Raw genomic sequence first — 17,730 nt, forward strand, 5'->3', positions numbered from 1 at the left:
CAAATACAACCATGTTATGCATCTGCACAAGTGAACGCTGAAATAAAGGTAACTATTTAACATGATGTGTCCAATGCAAGTCATGGGACAAGGGTGCTTTAAATGATGTCCTTTCCTTTACTCTTCTAGATATAGAAGATAAAACACAAATAAACTATGTTTCTCTCTCCCTTATGGATCACATAGTCTATCTTTCCAAGTCACTTAGTAAGCATTGCCACAAAAAAGCCCATGGGAGAGTTACCATGACCAGGTTATTCCACCTAATCTTGTTTCCCACTAAGCTATTAGGGACTTTACCATGGGTACTATTTCACAGTATTCCATTTCAACCACTGTTTTCATATTACAAATTTATCCACGTGTTTGCTGGGGGAAGGTGTTCAGTATTTGTGTCAAATGTTGAAGTTATTACACTACTCAGAATAAGGCCCACTTTCTTATAGATGTATGAAGCGTCTTGTAATCATTTTAAAGTGTCCCAATTAAATATTGATAGCAAAAATTCCTCAAAAGCAACAGGAGATGGAAACAGACTCCCCATGAATGCATTGAAGTTTTAATTCTTAAGGAACACAGAAGACTTTATTAGCAAATGTATGAGAGAGGTTTTCAATCATTACATTCTTTTGATCATCTGGGCCTGTATTGCAGAAGTGCACCTGTTGTGACAGCTCTATCTCAAGAAGTCATTCTCTTATTTGCATGGGAGTGTGATCCCATGCAAATGAGGTAATCTCTTTACTTCTGCCCCCACACCATATTATGGGCACAGGCGCAGAGGTAAAGAAGCTGTCAGGGGGTGCACTAACGATCCGCTACAAACCCCCCAAGGTATCCCCTTACTGGTGGGTGCAGTCACTCGTACCCGCTTGAAAGGGGATCTCTCTCCCTTCTTTAAAGTGCTGGTGGGTGCCGCCTGCACAGTGAAACACATAGCGGCTTTGAAGCAGTAGCTCTGTATTTCACTTGAATGCGCAGCCTCCAGAGCATTCAACCTAATAGGGCGCACTTTCCTTGTTTGCACACAGCACACCTATTTGAAGGTGCACTGTGGCGCAAACAGGGAAAGTGCACCCTGTACGTAATAGGACCCTTGTATTCTGCCAAATTAAACCACAGAATTAATTGAGACTTAGCCAGAAAACACATTTAGTAATGTCCATTAGAAGGACTGCAATAGGAAAGTGATGATCGATGTGTCAATGCACTGCATAGTTATCTTCATCCTTTGGCTGACATGCCATCAACCGCATTTAAAAACATGACGGACACTTTTAAAACAATTTAAAGTTGTTAGACGGATCTAAGTTTCATCCAAATAGCCAACATCTTCAAAGGAAAATTGATTCTTACCTATGATGGAAAGAATGACGACAACAACATCAAAAACGTTCCAGCCAATTGTAAAGTAATAATAGCGAAGTGCCATCAATTTAAGCAAGAATTCACTAGTGAATAGGATAATGAAGATAAGGTTTATCCAGTACAAGTTGTTCTCCATGTCTTTACTCTGGTCATCTGTTTCGATCATCATGGTTATCATATTAAGGCAGATAAGAATCATAATAGTGATGTCAAAAGCTTGTTTTGTTACCACATCAAAAATGAAGCTTTGGAATGCGTTCTGGAAGAAAAACAAATAAATCAATGACATTTAAAAAATACACGCGTGCTAATTGATAGGAAATCAGGCAATTTAGCCTAAAAACAAAACAATATTATTCATAATAGGCTTTTGGAACTTTTTTACAATTGGACGTTCAGATTCATATCTCCAGGAATAGGGGAACAGGCCAACAGCCTAGCTTATGAACATTAGACTTTTGTCTTTCTCCATTCAACTGATGCTCACGGGGTTGCATGATCAGGTAATCACAAGAAAGAAGTCAGCAAAATTTAAGCATTCACATTTATGCTATGCATGCTGTGTCTTTTCAGTAAGTAGCCAGAGTCTGTATGGAATTTTGCAAATGAAGGATAAAGTTGCATAGACTCCTGGGACCAAGCAGGTCTCCTCTTCAGATAATCTACAAAATAAAATGCCTGTTATAAATATACACCCTTTATCTGCTAATGTATCACAAACTGCAAATTATAAAAAATAATTCTTCCAAGGAACAACATGAAGAAAGTTGACCACAAAAGTGGACTCTTAAACCAATCAATGCGACCCAATCTAGACATTTAACACTTGAGACCTAGGGGGTCAGTAGGATGGCGGAAGGTCGGCCATCACACAGGAACTTCCTACCGCCGAATTAGGTTGGCGGTGGTAATCCCAATCTGTCCGCCGCGGACGGAAAGTCCGTCCACCACGGTTCAGCAAGGCGGTCCTTTTGTGCCTGCCTTGCGGAACCAATACACAGGCCAGCATTGCGGCGGTGCTTTTCAGGCACCGCCGTAGGGATTAAGATATCCCTTTCCGCCGATCTTTTCACTGCGGTCATCCCAACGAAAAAATTCAGGCAGAGGCTGGATTTGGGGTCCCATTGCGGGCCCCCTCCGTGTTGGGGGGGGTTGCACTGGGGAGGTACCCATGGTACCTCCTTGCATTTCCATGCACTAAGTGGCAGGCACCGCGTGGTGCCTGCCATGCAGTGCAGTGAAATTAAATGCAGGGCATGCCTTTTTAACACTGGGAATGGGGCTGCAGCCAGCAGCACTGTCCGCAAAGTTAAAATCCTGGGATACGCCTGCCAGTATGGGGGGGCACATCGTAATATGTATGGTGGGACCACCACATTACTGGCGGGCGGTCCCAACCACCACAGCGATGGTGGGCGGACATCGTAATGATCCCCCTAATTTTGTCTGCAAAGAAGAATGCAGATTAAGAAAGAAAAAGATGAAAAGGCTCTCTTTTTCAAACTGAAGAAGTGGCTGAAAACTCTTTAAGATCACAAGAGTCAAACAAAGCGAAAAAGGCTACTACTTTGAAGTTGTCAACATAAATTAGAGCATCACTGCTATCAATCATGGAAATTTATTTATTTTGAAAGTTTTATATAGCGCGAACAAGATCTTCGCAGATATCAGAGCGCTTTACAGAGAAGGGGAGCATGTATACGCAGATACATCAATCATGTTAGAAGTACATTGAAGTTATATCATAAAACAGTGAAGTCAATCAAATTCAGAGTCAAAATAAAATACAAAGGGTTCGAACAAATAGTACAGATGAGTAACGAGTCTTTGTAGTTTTATCTCCAGTAGTGGATCAAGTGTATTTAGCCATGAGGATCGCTTTTATCAACTACCAGTAGGGAAGAGAGGTCGCAGGCTTGATGCAAGCTATGATGGAGCTCTCAAACTGAATATTCGGAAAGACTCACAAAGGTAAACTAGATTTCCCCTAGGGTAGCCTTGGCTCATGTTTGAAAATTCTGCACTCCTCAGAGAAATTTGTGTTGGGAGTTGTATGTATCAAATTATCCACAATATACAGCAAAGGGGTAAGCAGCTTCCAGATGAAAAATAGGAAATTCCAAAAGAAAGCCATTAGTGCAGGAGAACCATCATGTATATACAATTCAAAACTGTCCCCAGATGGACCAGCAGAACAAAGCCATTCAATAACTGTTAATGGCTTCATGTAAACATGAAGTATTATTAAGACACATGGGCAAATTTAGGCCAACCTGAAAGTGCATGCAGTTGGATTTGATGAGGAGTCTTGGTTTGGACTTAAAATAATTTCTGGAGCAAAAGTAGTTTAAGTAACATATTTTTGAATGGAGTATTTGAGATCCAGTACCTTGTAAATGCTGAGCAGGAACTCTTACTGATCCTGGACCACCTAAGCAGATCAAAGGGGGTTCCAATTGCTGACACCCAAAGTAAGGATGGTGAATGCATCTGTTCTCTTCATGCTAATTTCCCGAGTTACAATCAGGGGCATAACACAGGCCCCCGCAGCCCACGCAGTGCGGGGGGGGGGGGGGGCCCCCAGGAACCTTTACTCTGGAGGGGGCCCCCATTCACTTCCGAAGCCTTTTCGCAAGGGCTTCATGAAAAAACACAGCAGCTGCTGCCTCGCTGAAGCCTGTTGTACGGGAGATATCTGTCATGAATCCACACCAGCCCTTCCTTAAAGGCTACATATCCCCTTTAGGAATATGCAGTATTTCCCTTTTTGGAAACCCACCCCTGTCCCGTGCGCCCGCACGCTTCAAATCAGTGTGTTTGAGTGTACAGTATTTCATGCTTAACACAGGTCTCGTATTTCCATTTAGTGTGTCTTCGGATTTGGAACTAGCGCTATTGTAACTTGTTGTTGTCATCTTAAAAATGCTTTGTGCAGGTCTCTATGTTGTATTACAGGATTTGCAACCAGCATTATAAGAAACCAAGCCTTCGCTTTGAGCGCTATCGGAAAACCAAGCCTTCACTCAGGGAAGCGCTCTCCCCTCATCCCTCGCACGCGCCTTTTGGTGCGCTTCAGAAGGGATCGGGGAACTTCTTTCTCGCGCACGTCCTGTGTGCGTAATCGGGTGGGGCTGGGTGCGGTCCAGTATTTAAACCGCACCCAATCTTCTGGAAGGCGCTTTGCCTTCAGACTTCCATCGGAGAAGCTCGCGTTAGGACTTGGAACCTACCTGAAGGCTTCTCAACTCGGCAGGACTTCTTCAATGCTCCTCATCATGGCGATTCTTCTTCTGCAACCACGTTGATGACCCGAGAAGGCTAAGAAGCAGAAAGCTAAGTACTTTCATTTTATTAAAAGGCGCCCTTCGCAAGAAAGGTCAACAATAATTTTTGGAACTTTGATTCACAGAAGAAAACGCAAGGAAAGACTTTGGACATTTCCGATTTTTTGTATCTCAGATTTCTAATGAAGAACTTTATTTAGGATTCTATGTGTGTAACGTTTTGAGCAATATTTTGATTGTTACTTTTGGCAATCCTTGTTATGAATAGGGTATTGTGTATCTTTTTGGTCTCAGCTTATCTTTCCCGAATTTAGAGGAAAAATTACCAGAACCCCAAGTCTAGGAAGCAAGAAGTTAATTGCAACCTAATTCAACTTGAGCATTCAAGCCCACAAGCTGACCATTTATCCTAGAAGACGACTTCATCTTCCTCTCCTATCACCTTCTCCTCCTATAAAGAAATACTGGACGAAGGCCAACATCTTACTGAGCGCAGGTAGGGGAACATCAAAACTTTCAGTCTGAGCCTTTGGAGTCTTGACAAGATTAGTAAAAGATCTAGAGTAGATTAGGAGGAATCAATTGGACCCAAATAGTAAAGTCTTTGTACTTGTTGCCTCGCAGGTCGACAGCAAGAATCAAGGTTCTTCACTACGACGTCCAGTACCGGCCCTCCTCCCTAATTTCTAGTTGAATTCTTGCTGTGATCTTAGAACCAGTAAGGTTTAGTTAGTAATCAGGGAAGTTGGTCCCTTGCGTCTCTGCGGAATCATCTGCGTCATCCTAGAGGGCATCTGTGCAAGCAAGGTAAGGGACGACGTGGATAGCTTGACAGAAGGCAAAGCCCACGTTGATTATTCCGCCCAGACGCAATGGATCAGGTGTCTATGCAGGATTTGGCCGCAGTGTTAGAAGCAATTAGGCAGGATAATGCTGCTTTACGTAGTGATCTATCCTCTCTCCAGGAAACAGTGCAGCAGAAGTCTGTTTTGAAACCAGCTGCTTTTCAGGGTTCCTCCAGTTCAGGTTCTCCAACACAAGTCCATGTAGTTACTCCTGTACCCACCCCCTTAGCCCCTCCTGAGAGATTTTATGGAGATTGCAATAAGTTCTCTGTGTTTTTGCAACAATGTCATTTGCACTTCATAGCAAAGACCACAGCTTTTCCTGATGATTCTTCTAAGATTGCATTCATGTTGTCCTACATGGGTGGAGACGCTGCCCTCTGGTCAGTCCCCTTAGTGGAAAGCGATGATCGGATCTTGTATAATTTTAGGGACTTTGAGAGGGCTTTAAGAAAGATGTTTGCTAAACATCTATTTGTCCAGTCAGCTGACAATGAGCTACTAGGTTTGAAACAAGGCTCATCAGACTTGTTACATTATATATCTAACTTCAATCGTTTGGTTTTAGAAGCAGATTGGCCTCAGAACAAAAGAATTTCAATTTTCTATAGGGGTTTAAAGGACGAATTGAAAGACATGATCACCCAGATTTTAGACCCCCCCGAAGAGATAAGTGCATTCATTGACCTAGTGGTGAAATTAAATCACCGTATTTCTGAAAGAAGGGGAGAAAGAGGGAAGTCAGAACACAAATTGGTTTTCTTCAAGGAAAGATCCTCATCAGCACCTAACAAAGAATCTAGTTCCAAGTCTGATACGGTAGAACCTATGCAAATAGGTTCTATCCGAGGTCCCTTGTCTAAGGAAGAGAAAGAAAAGAGGCGTCGATTAAATCAATGTCTCTACTGTGGGAAGACAGGGCACTTTGTGAAGGAATGTCCCACTCGACCAAACAAATTTAAGGTAAAATCTTCCGATTTAGCAGTCACACAAGAAAAGTCGGAAAACTAGAAAACTCGATAAAGGGAGAGGTCGGTTTATCGAGTTTGTTCTCTAGTTTGGCCTCAACTCTTCCTCCTATTGGTTGTAGACACTTTTCAATTCTTGTAGAACTTCGAGGTCTGCTTCCAGAATCTTCTTCTAGACAGGTAGAAGTCATCATAGATTCAGGTGCTACCGGAAATTTTATAGACTCTCATTTCTTTCGTCAGTTAGGCTTCAGATCTTTGCCAAAAGACCATCCAGAGATCGTCAGAGCTGTGGATGGCAAAGAATTGACTTCAGGACCAGTAAATAGACAAACTGAGGTATTAGAAATGGATTGTTCTCCAGTACACAGGGAGAGAATACAATTTGACATTATCGATGCCCCTCAGTTCAAGATGATTTTAGGTATGCCTTGGTTGGTGAAACATAATCCGTCCATAGATTGGGTAACCAGGTCAATCACTTTTCAGTCTCCAACTTGCATAAATCATTGCTTCCTTACTAGGAGATCTAAGGATATGATTCAAGGTTTTGATTTTGGATTGGAATCACCCAACATACTAATTCTTGAAGGGGTACCATCAGTGTATAATGACCTATCTGATGTATTTGACAAGAAGAAAGCCAACACCCTTCCACCACATAGTGATTTCGACTGTAGGATAGATTTGGTGCCTGGAGCTACCTTACCCTGCAGCCGAATATATGCACTTACTGAGGCAGAAAATGCTCATCTCAGAGAATATCTGGATGAGTATCTAGCTAATGGCTTCATAAGACACTCCAAGTCTCCAGTTTCATCAGCTCTTTTTTTATTCCTAAAAAGGGAGGGGAGCTGCGCATGTGTATCAACTACAGAGCCTTAAACAACGTAACCATAAAAAACAGGTACCCCTTGCCTTTGATTCCTACACTATTAGACCAAATAAAGAAGGCTAAAATGTATACAAAACTGGACTTACGCGGAGCTTACCATTTAGTTAGAGTAAGAAAAGGGGACGAATGGAAGACAGCATTCCGTACCAAATTCGGTCTCTTTGAATACCAAGTCATGCCATTTGGTCTATGTAACGCTCCTGCAGCCTTCCAGTTTTTTATAAACGAGGTTTTACATGAGTTCATTGACATCTGCTGTGTAGTTTACATAGATGATATTCTCATATATTCTGATTCAGAGGAAGAACGTGTAAAACAGGTTCGCGCCATTCTTCAAAGACTACTTTCAAACTCACTCTTCGTAAAATTGGAAAAGAGTCTGTTTCACGTTTCCAAAGTGGATTTCCTGGGCTACATTATTAGCCCAGAGGGAATTGAAATGGATCCTAAAAAGGTAGAGGCGGTAACAACCTGGCCGAGTCCCACTTCAGTGAAACAAATCCAAAGTTTTCTAGGATTTGCAAATTTCCACCGCAGATTCATTCAGAACTTTTCTCAGGTTATAACACCCATTACCAAACTGTTGAGAAAAGGAGTCAAGTTTTCATGGTCCCCAGCTGCTGACGAAGCATTTCAGAACCTAAAGAAGAGATTTACCATGGCTCCGATTTTAAGTCATCCAGACCCTAATTTACCTTTTATTGTGGAAGCAGATGCTTCTCAATTTGCATTGGGTGGCATTCTTTCACAACGAAATTCAGACACTGGCCAAATGCACCCTATAGCTTATTTCTCTAGAAAACTATCAGAAGCCGAACAAAACTATGCAATTGCTGACAAGGAGTTGTTAGCAATCAAAGCAGTGTTTGAAGAATAGCGTCACTACCTATTAGGAGCTCGTCACCCTGTAACGATTTATACTGACCATCGGAATCTCCAAGCTTTGAGATCTGTGAAGGCTTTATCTGCTAGGCAACTGCGCTGGTCCATGTTTTTTAACGACTACAATTTTGTAATCACATATCGCCCAGGAAAGGAGAACTTAAAAGCGGATGCTTTATCTAGACTAGGAGAAAAGAGTCCAGATCAACCTGAGGTAGTTCACCCTGTAATCCCGACTTCTTGTTTTCAGGGGAGTTTAACTGTTTGTGACATCATTAACGACATCAAGGAAGCTCTAAAAGAAAAGGAAATGGAACTTTGGAAAAAAGATCATCCTTTTCTAATTGAGGAAGACAATTTGTTGAAGGTTCATGACTTGATCTTTGTCCCAAATGAGAAAATTCAAAGATCCTTAATTCATTTTCATCATGATACGATTCTGTCAGCTCACCCAAGCGTTCTGAAGACTATGGAACTCATCAAGAGAAAGTTTTGGTGGCCTTCCATGTTTAAAGACATTAAACAATTTGTGGAAACTTGTAGTATTTGTATCCAGCACAAATCCTCTCACCAGGCTCCTAGTGGGTTGTTAATGCCTTTACCTATTCCTCCTCAACCCTGGCACACTATTTCATTAGACTTCATAGTTGAACTACCTGAAACCAAGAAGGGATTCAATACAATTTTGACGGTGGTAGACCAGTTCACCCGAATGGCCCATTTTATCCCTTTAAAAAAGCTTCCAACTGCCTTGGAACTAGCCCATTTGCTCATGGTCCATGTGATTAGACTACACGGAATTCCTTCAGTTGTCATTTCGGATAGGGGATCTCAGTTTGTTTCTAAGGTTTGGCAAAAGCTGAGTTCTTTGTTACACATGGAGGTTCGTTTATCATCTAGTTACCATCCCCAAACCGATGGTTTAACTGAAAGAACTAACCAAACGATAGAACAGTACCTTCGTTGTATGTTACCTAATGTTTCTGAAGAATGGTCTGATCTGTTAAGTCCTTTGGAGTTCGCCTACAACAATTCGGAGCATTCGTCTATTAACATGTCCCCATTCTTTTGTAATTTCGGTTTCCATCCAAAAAGCAAGCCCGAAAACTCCAATAACAACATCAATGATTCTGTACCCACAGTTTATGATTATGTGTCCAAGATATTTACAATTCAGGAGGATGCTAAATTCAATTTGGCCAAAGCAAAAGAGTCCCAAAAGGAAGCTAAGGATAAACATCGTTCTGAACAACCTCCTTATGAAGCAGGTGACAAAGTATGGTTGAGTACCAAAAATTTGAAATTAAAGGGGAACAGAAAATTTAACCCAAGGTTTATTGGCCCCTTTCCCATCGAAAAGGTACTAAACCCGGTTTGTGTGAAATTGACTCTCCCTAGCAAATACCTAATACACCCAGTCTTCCATGTCTCTCTAATCAAGCCTTTTCATCCCCAAACTCGAATTTCCAAATCTCCGCCTCCTATCTTAGTTGAAGGCAATTCAGAATTTGAAGTAAAAACAATCTTGGATTCCAAACGAGTTAGGGGAAGGCTGTTTTACCTCATTGACTGGAAGGGTTATGGTCCAGAGGAAAGATCATGGGAGCCTTTAGAACATCTTAAAAATGCTCCCAGATTGATTCGAAATTTTCACTTAAGACACCCTGATAAACCAAAACCCATTTCCACAGTTCTTGGGGGGATCTTGAGGAGGGAGTACTGTCATGAATCCACACCAGCCCTTCCTTAAAGGCTACATATCCCCTTTAGGAATATGCAGTATTTCCCTTTTTGGAAACCCACCCCTGTCCCGTGCGCCCGCACGCTTCAAATCAGTGTGTTTGAGTGTACAGTATTTCATGCTTAATACAGGTCTCGTATTTCCATTTAGTGTGTCTTCGGATTTGGAACTAGCGCTATTGTAACTTGTTGTTGTCATCTTAAAAATGCTTTGTGCAGGTTTCTATGTTGTATTACAGGATTTGCAACCAGCATTATAAGAAACCAAGCCTTCGCTTTGAGCGCTATCGGAAAACCAAGCCTTCACTCAGGGAAGCGCTCTCCCCTCATCCCTCGCACGCGCCTTTTGGTGCGCTTCAGAAGGGATCGGGGAACTTCTTTCTCGTGCACGTCCTGTGTGCGTAATCGGGTGGGGCTGGGTGCGGTCCAGTATTTAAACCGCACCCAGCCTTCTGGAAGGCGCTTTGCCTTCAGACTTCCATCGGAGAAGCTCGCGTTAGGACTTGGAACCTACCTGAAGGCTTCTCAACTCGGCAGGACTTCTTCAATGCTCCTCATCATGGTGATTCTTCTTCTGCAACCACGTTGATGACCCGAGAAGGCTAAGAAGCAGAAAGCTAAGTACTTTCATTTTATTAAAAGGCGCCCTTCGCAAGAAAGGTCAACAATAATTTTTGGAACTTTGATTCACAGAAGAAAACGCAAGGAAAGACTTTGGACATTTCCGATTTTTTGTATCTCAGATTTCTAATGAAGAACTTTATTTAGGATTCTATGTGTGTAACGTTTTGAGCAATATTTTGATTGTTACTTTTGGCAATCCTTGTTATGAATAGGGTATTGTGTATCTTTTTGGTCTCAGCTTATCTTTCCCGAATTTAGAGGAAAAATTACCAGAACCCCAAGTCTAGGAAGCAAGAAGTTAATTGCAACCTAATTCAACTTGAGCATTCAAGCCCACAAGCTGACCATTTATCCTAGAAGACGACTTCATCTTCCTCTCCTATCACCTTCTCCTCCTATAAAGAAATACTGGACGAAGGCCAACATCTTACTGAGCGCAGGTAGGGGAACATCAAAACTTTCAGTCTGAGCCTTTGGAGTCTTGACAAGATTAGTAAAAGATCTAGAGTAGATTAGGAGGAATCAATTGGACCCAAATAGTAAAGTCTTTGTACTTGTTGCCTCGCAGGTCGACAGCAAGAATCAAGGTTCTTCACTACGACGTCCAGTACCGGCCCTCCTCCCTAATTTCTAGTTGAATTCTTGCTGTGATCTTAGAACCAGTAAGGTTTAGTTAGTAATCAGGGAAGTTGGTCCCTTGCGTCTCTGCGGAATCATCTGCGTCATCCTAGAGGGCATCTGTGCAAGCAAGGTAAGGGACGACGTGGATAGCTTGACAATATCCCAGCACAGTGAAACACATAAAAAACGAGCAAAATGAAACACTTTGCAGAGGGGGCGCCCGGGTAAACGGGCCTCCATGTCTCTTCATCGCAGTAAGGAAGAGGGGGGGGGGGGGGGCGCGCTCCAGGGGCCCCGGCCGGGCCTCAGAGGATCTTTGTGCGCTGAGCATGCCCGGGTCTCTGAGGCAGAGCTCTTCATTTATTGACAGCCCCTGATTAACTACATGGAGACCACAAACAGTCACACTGAAGCTTGGAGGGAGGTGGGGGGTGGAGGGAGGGCAGGTGCGGATGGTTTCGGTTTCGTCTCGATTTAAGTGAAGACCCCTTCCTGGTTCACACACCTTCCCGAGTGAAAATTTTGCAGAGCCTTTCTCTTGTTAAACTCATACACGTGGCGCGAGGACGTCACATGCATTATTTGACCCTACAGACCCCGGCATCGGGCTCACAGCGCGAGGACAAGTATGGTGAAACTATCAATACCACTGAAGTAAGGAAGTACAAAAAGCGCGCGCTTATGTTTTTTGCATATTTATACAACGCTGTTACTTCCACATTCAGGTACGGGAGTCAGAGATTAGGTGATTAGCCCAGAATCCCGGCTCTTCACTGACCCGCATGTGTGCTCTGAGGAAGATCTATTTTACTTCTATACCAGTCCCCTTAAATGGCAAAATATGAAAATGTGCATAGAAGCACATTCGTTTTCAGTAATGTATTCATAGTGTGGCGCAGTGTCATGCCTCACAATCTGGAGGAGGGTTTGCAAGTGTTTTCTACACTGACTTTACGTGCCAGTCTCGGCCGGATTTCTCCTAAAACTCGGTTCTCCTAAAACATCTTTTTTTTTTTTTTTGCATGTAAAATTTACACATATGGATTTTCCCTGTGTTGTGGAAATGACGGGAAATTATCGGCTGACAGAGGCAGCTAAAGCTTCATGTGGGCTAGTGACCGGAGGCCTGGTCTCTGTTAGCCACCCCCCCACTCCCCGCCCTGTACTCCTGTTGGGGAGATGCTACCTGGACATATAATTTCAGCCGCCCCTCACTGTCAGTCATCTACCTCTTTAAAGGTGTTTCTCATTCTTTGACCTAAAAGATCACTGCCTGCCAGGTCCTGCATGCTGGGCGCCATGAAGGTACAGCCTGCCAGCTGCTCACTGCCGCCCAGCTGGTAATAAATTGCCGATAAGTTGTAAATAATGCGGAAATTCAATCGCAGGCCCACCAGCGCCGGCAAGAGTGACTCAGTATGAAGGCAGACCATTGTTACTACAGTCAGTGAGTGCAGCAAATATAGGTCACATCAGACAGTGTAACTGCACATTCGAGCAGGAGGATCCAAATGTCACCTGACCCCATCCCACTGCCCGCGGCACTGCCTCAGCAGCTGCTGTGAGGAGGAGTCTGCATGCTGGATTACAAGTGCCTGAGAGAGTGAGCGCAGGTAAAGTGTATTTTGATTTTATCCTAATTAAACTAAGTAACCATTGTTTGTGCCACAAATTATGTGATAATTGTTTATAGGATTAGTAAGGCTGTGCAACTTACTCTTTTATTTGTGTGTCTTTTGTAAAATAAATTCCAGCCTGCGGCCAGGTTGTGACCCCTAGGCTGTGAGCGTCCCTTTCCAGCCCTTCCATTTCAAGTGCTTTGCAGAAGTTCTAAGTTCTTCTTAGTGTTTCTTGTTACTCAGTTGGGTGTATTTTCTGATATTTATGTGTTTCCCTGGTCTTTATTGCTTAATTTTGCTTGTGACAAAGTATCACTCAGTCGTTGTAATGTCACTCATAATGACACTAAAATTATGAACATGTCAATCAATAGAGAACCTTGGCAGCTATGATGGTGGGTGGGTGTGCGGTGCGCAGTTGTCTCCGCGTTTACGCAAGTCCAGGGTGGGGCTGGGGACCAATTCCATTGAATTTATCATGCAATTAAAGTGCGCGTGACTTGTGAGGTGGGGCATCTCAGGACCCAGCCACGACAGAGACTGAGAAGGACCCTCTGTCACTCATGGGCTATAATTTAAATTATTACTAGAGCCCCTCCCATGCCTGGCTAGCCTTGCCCTGTCTCGTGCCTGCCTCTGAAGTTGAAGGCCAGGCTTCAGCTCTTCAGGTGAGTCCGAGTTTGTCTGAGTTCTAGGAGCTTCCATTATCTTTGTGTTGCACTATTCACTTTGGTCTGGGAGATTTAAGAATGTTTCTTACCTCGCTGTGTTTTTCCTCTTGTCATGTAGCCTTATATTTCTTGTTTAACTCAGTGTTGGATTTTTGGTACTGTTCTCTGAGCGTTCAAGTGCCTTTGCAGCAGATTACTTTATGCCAACTTAGATTGATTTCCAGAATTGCACATAGAGGAATTTTGATATGGGATTTAGGAAGAGTGGATTAACAAACTAGGCCTTGTTGAATTGCCTGCCTTATTTTTTTTCTCCAAAGTTCCTCTGTTGGGTTAATTGTAAATGCGACAGTCAAGCATGTTTGTTTCTGTTCCAGCCTCTACCCCCCCTCTCAACGTTCCATGTTCCATGTTATTTTGTTTGCCTTACCACCAGAGATCTCCTGGTTATATGCAGTGAAAGAATGGAGTTCTGATAGGTGTGCCTGAAAAGCATCCGAATAGTCCATTCTTTTCATCTCCAATGAATAACCTACCGATTGTGACAAGCAGAAGATTGCTGCATTAGTAGTGACTACGTGTTGGGTCTACTAGCTACACCGACTGTTAAAATAAATAAATCCTATTTTAAAAGTGAGAGACAAGGTTCAACATTTGCTTTGTGTGTTGTCTAAAATTACCCATGAGCGCTGCTCAAAGCCTTCACCAATGTTGTAATAGTTGATGCTGACCACTACTGTTGCTATGTATTCGCGTGGTGCTGTTTGGGTGTCATGCTATCTGATCACCTGTTGAGCATAAAAAAAAGAAATCTGTGCCATTGTATGGTGGATCATTTAAAGTGCAACGTCGTCCAGTAGTCAAATTAATGTTTGCGATGTATCTGTAGTTTAGCTCAGTAAATTCCTCTACTACCTCTGAGCAACTAGTGGGGAGTCAGGTCTATTGACTACAAAGCAGCTTTCCAGCCAGTTCTCATCTGGTTGTAACTGTGGGTGAATCGAATAATCAGGGAGCTTATTGATATGAACTGTAAGCCGGATCTATTTCATTCCGGTCTGTAATACATTGCAGCTTATGTATTTTTAGGGCATCAGTCTAAACTCCATTGGAATAGAACCTGAAAGTATACTTATAATAACACTAATATAAAAAGATTTTTGGGCACTTATTAAAATCAGTTAATCAAGCCGAAATATTAATAGTTCTTAAAGCAGTTTACTTGAACAAAGTGCCGAGGGTATTTGAACCCTGTGTGGATTGGCTCACTGAGCATTAGCATCTTGTTTATACTTGGTCCTGGTATTCCCCCTTTGCAAAGGTTCATGGTATAATTCGACCTGATAAAAATAAGCAGTTGGAAATAAAAGTGAGTTCAGTTTTTCTCTTCACCCTCCACACGCTTTCAGAACTTACGAGATTTGTTGGTATAGATGGTTTAACATTTTTTTTTTAAGGATTATGGAATAAGATCACAGACAGGCATTGTACAGAACACGATAATATGATTTTTGGCATTTTAAATCTGCTGGAGATCTGGAGGGTAAGCAGTAAAGAATTTCTGGGGTTATAGAACGTTGATATTTCATTACCTTAGAACCATATTTTGCAGCAAGTAACGTGTGCATACCTTCTCTTCTGGCTGGAGTGGGCTGTGATACTGCCCTCCTGTGAGGTGGTTCTTGCAGGTTTATTTGCTTAGGGATGTAACTGCACTTTCATAATTATACTGTATACAGTTTTGCTCTTTATCCTGTGCTCCACAGCATTCGCACTTTAAGTTCCTGCAAGTGATTTTTAAAATCCCTGTATCTTAGAGGAAACTGTGCCTAAGGGGCTCTTTAGTCCGGATGGCAGTGTGCAACTGAAATTACAGCTGCTTGACTTAACTGTTATAACGTGTGCAAATACCTGTAAGGGTGTCTTCATGGTTGTTTTTGAACAAGAGACTTTTTTTTCAAGAGTTGAATGTTTTTTTGAGCGCTGTTGTGAATCTTATGTATGCGATTATACTGGTTGGATTGATTTTATTTCTGAAATAAACACAAGACTACAAGAATGACTAACGTTCTTCTATAGTGCCGTCCTTTATTATCCAGGTGTGTGGGATAAATCTGCGAGTGTATGTCTCTGTCCCCTACTAGAAGAAGTAGTGTTGTCACTGTAAACTGCATCTTTTGAGCCAGATGTTGTCGGATGGATTATCTTTAATAGATGTTTGACTTGAGGAGCATATGAACTCCCTCTCTCATCAGGTCCACCTGTTTGCATGCTTGAATTCTTGCAAAACGCCCTTTGCTGGTTGACTTGACACTTGAATTTTGAATGAAGGTTTTTTTGTTGATTGTAGCTGGACCTGCGAGCAGGTACTTAAATGAATTCCCTTTCCTTTAGTCCACTCTTATGTCGTGTAATTCACTTCACATGAATGTAGAGTGGCGTGATGTCCGTTTCCAGCCACATGCAACAGTTGGGCTTTGACCTGATTTCAGTGCTTGCAATTTTGCTGGTCATGGCACCACAAGTTGCCTGAGCTCTTAGAGAACTTTGGCATCAACCCACAGGTCATTGTCCTGACCAAGAGACTTGTGATGCCTTTGTAAGGGAAGACTATTCTATCCACGATGGAGAAGCTGGTCCGGTGGACAAGAAAAATCTAAAAATATACAGATAACACAGAATAGCAAGTGTCTGGTCTGTGCTTCTCATCCCTCAATAGCGTTTAGGAAGAGTAGCCTGTGTATTACACTTGGAACACTATTCCCTAGGAACTATCCCTCCTTCCTCTTTTGTCCCGAGTAGGGAACCCTTAGCTAAAGTTTACTTCTAAGATATATAGATCTTTAAATGTAGCTTGTTGGCCATAATTCTGAACAAGGCTCACAGCTCCAGAAATCTTGAGCCCAAATGTCCAGTTCTGAGCTGTCCGCCAAATGATTGGGATACCGGTACCTGGGATACAAAATAAAACCTGGCACTCAAGTAGTCTGTTTAGAGCGATTGGCTACACCATTTGCTCATGTAGTCCATACTGGTAAAACCTAAACATAGGGAGCCTATGTCTCAACTGTACTGGCACTTTAACTGCAAGATACAGTAATCAACCTCCTTTTCAAAAACTCATTGTGTTTTAATTATGTTGTATTTGTGTCCTAATTCACCACAAACAAAGCCTGCAACTTTTTGATACAAAGAACGGTTGTGCTAGACTTGTCTGGCATCTGTCTTTGGACTCTTTGTATCTGTCCTAAAAGATTGGGTAGTTTGATGCTCTGCATGTAGCAGTGGCGTAACAAAGGCATCCGCAGGCCTCGCAGGGCGTGGAGGCACCTGAGCCCCTGGGGGCCCTCTCAGCACAGTCCCGTGGCCTGTCCGCCCCCGGGTGGGTCTAGAGGGGGGCCCCCTCAACTTTCGTTACACCACTGGTTACAATCAAGTCAGTAGGTAGTGCTAGCGGCCTGAATCCAGCAAGTTCTGCTTTAATATGGATGCTCTTGACATCATGATTTGGTCAGTATGTAAAGTTAGCCACCTACCTATATGGGATGGAGGTAGTTGAAATGATGTAAGTAATATCTGTAGTGTTACAAATCACCTTTCAATTCTGCCATCTGTGCTTGTTGATACCAATAGTGAATCTGCACATTAATTTCTTATAAATAGTCATCCTGGAAGTTCTCTCCTTATGCTACATAACATTCGAGTCCTGCTTTTTCTGGAATTATTCAGATATAACATGGGAGCATTTCATGTGCATTCATGTGAAACAGATCATTTCTACTGGTGCTGATAACGTTTTTTTTTGCACTTTCTTCATTATGTTGTCATAACTTGTGGTATTTTTGCTTACTGGACTAACTCATAGTTTTCTGTTCCAGGAAATTTGAGTTTTCTATTTTACATCTGTGAAAAAAAACATTTGAAGGAATCTGGGGAAACGATTATTAATACTATTATTCCTCGAAGTAAGGCATAGGGAACTCCCTTGCAACCTTCTTATTTTATTCTCCGCCTTTTATGGAAATGGTTCCAAAATCTTTGGACTGGCAACGACAACACAGAGAATGGGGGCAGTTCAGGGGACGTTTCTGATGAAAAGCTGTAAAAACAAGCATTTGCAATGCAACAGATCTCCCATTTAAGAGAGTGTGAGCTATTGTCATTGTAAATGACGATACCTTTTATTTATGTGTAGTTTTTAATACAGATAAAT

The 17,730-nt window shown here is 42.4% G+C and overlaps 1 protein-coding gene across 1 annotated transcript in view; it reads right to left on the reverse strand.

The window, feature by feature from the left end:
- Nucleotides 1-17,730, reverse strand: part of LOC147731528 (sodium channel protein type 2 subunit alpha-like) — a 951,803-nt gene that overhangs the window by 20,961 nt on the left and 913,112 nt on the right. Inside the window, exon 26 of the mRNA XM_086956592.1 lies at nucleotides 1,357-1,627. Coding sequence (XP_086812718.1) covers nucleotides 1,357-1,627 — 271 coding nt within the window. The remainder of the gene's footprint in view (nucleotides 1-1,356; nucleotides 1,628-17,730) is intronic.

Source organism: Lissotriton vulgaris, chromosome 2_1, assembly GCF_964263255.1.
Source record: "Lissotriton vulgaris chromosome 2_1, aLisVul1.2, whole genome shotgun sequence".
NCBI classification, from domain to species: Eukaryota; Metazoa; Chordata; class Amphibia; order Caudata; family Salamandridae; genus Lissotriton; species Lissotriton vulgaris.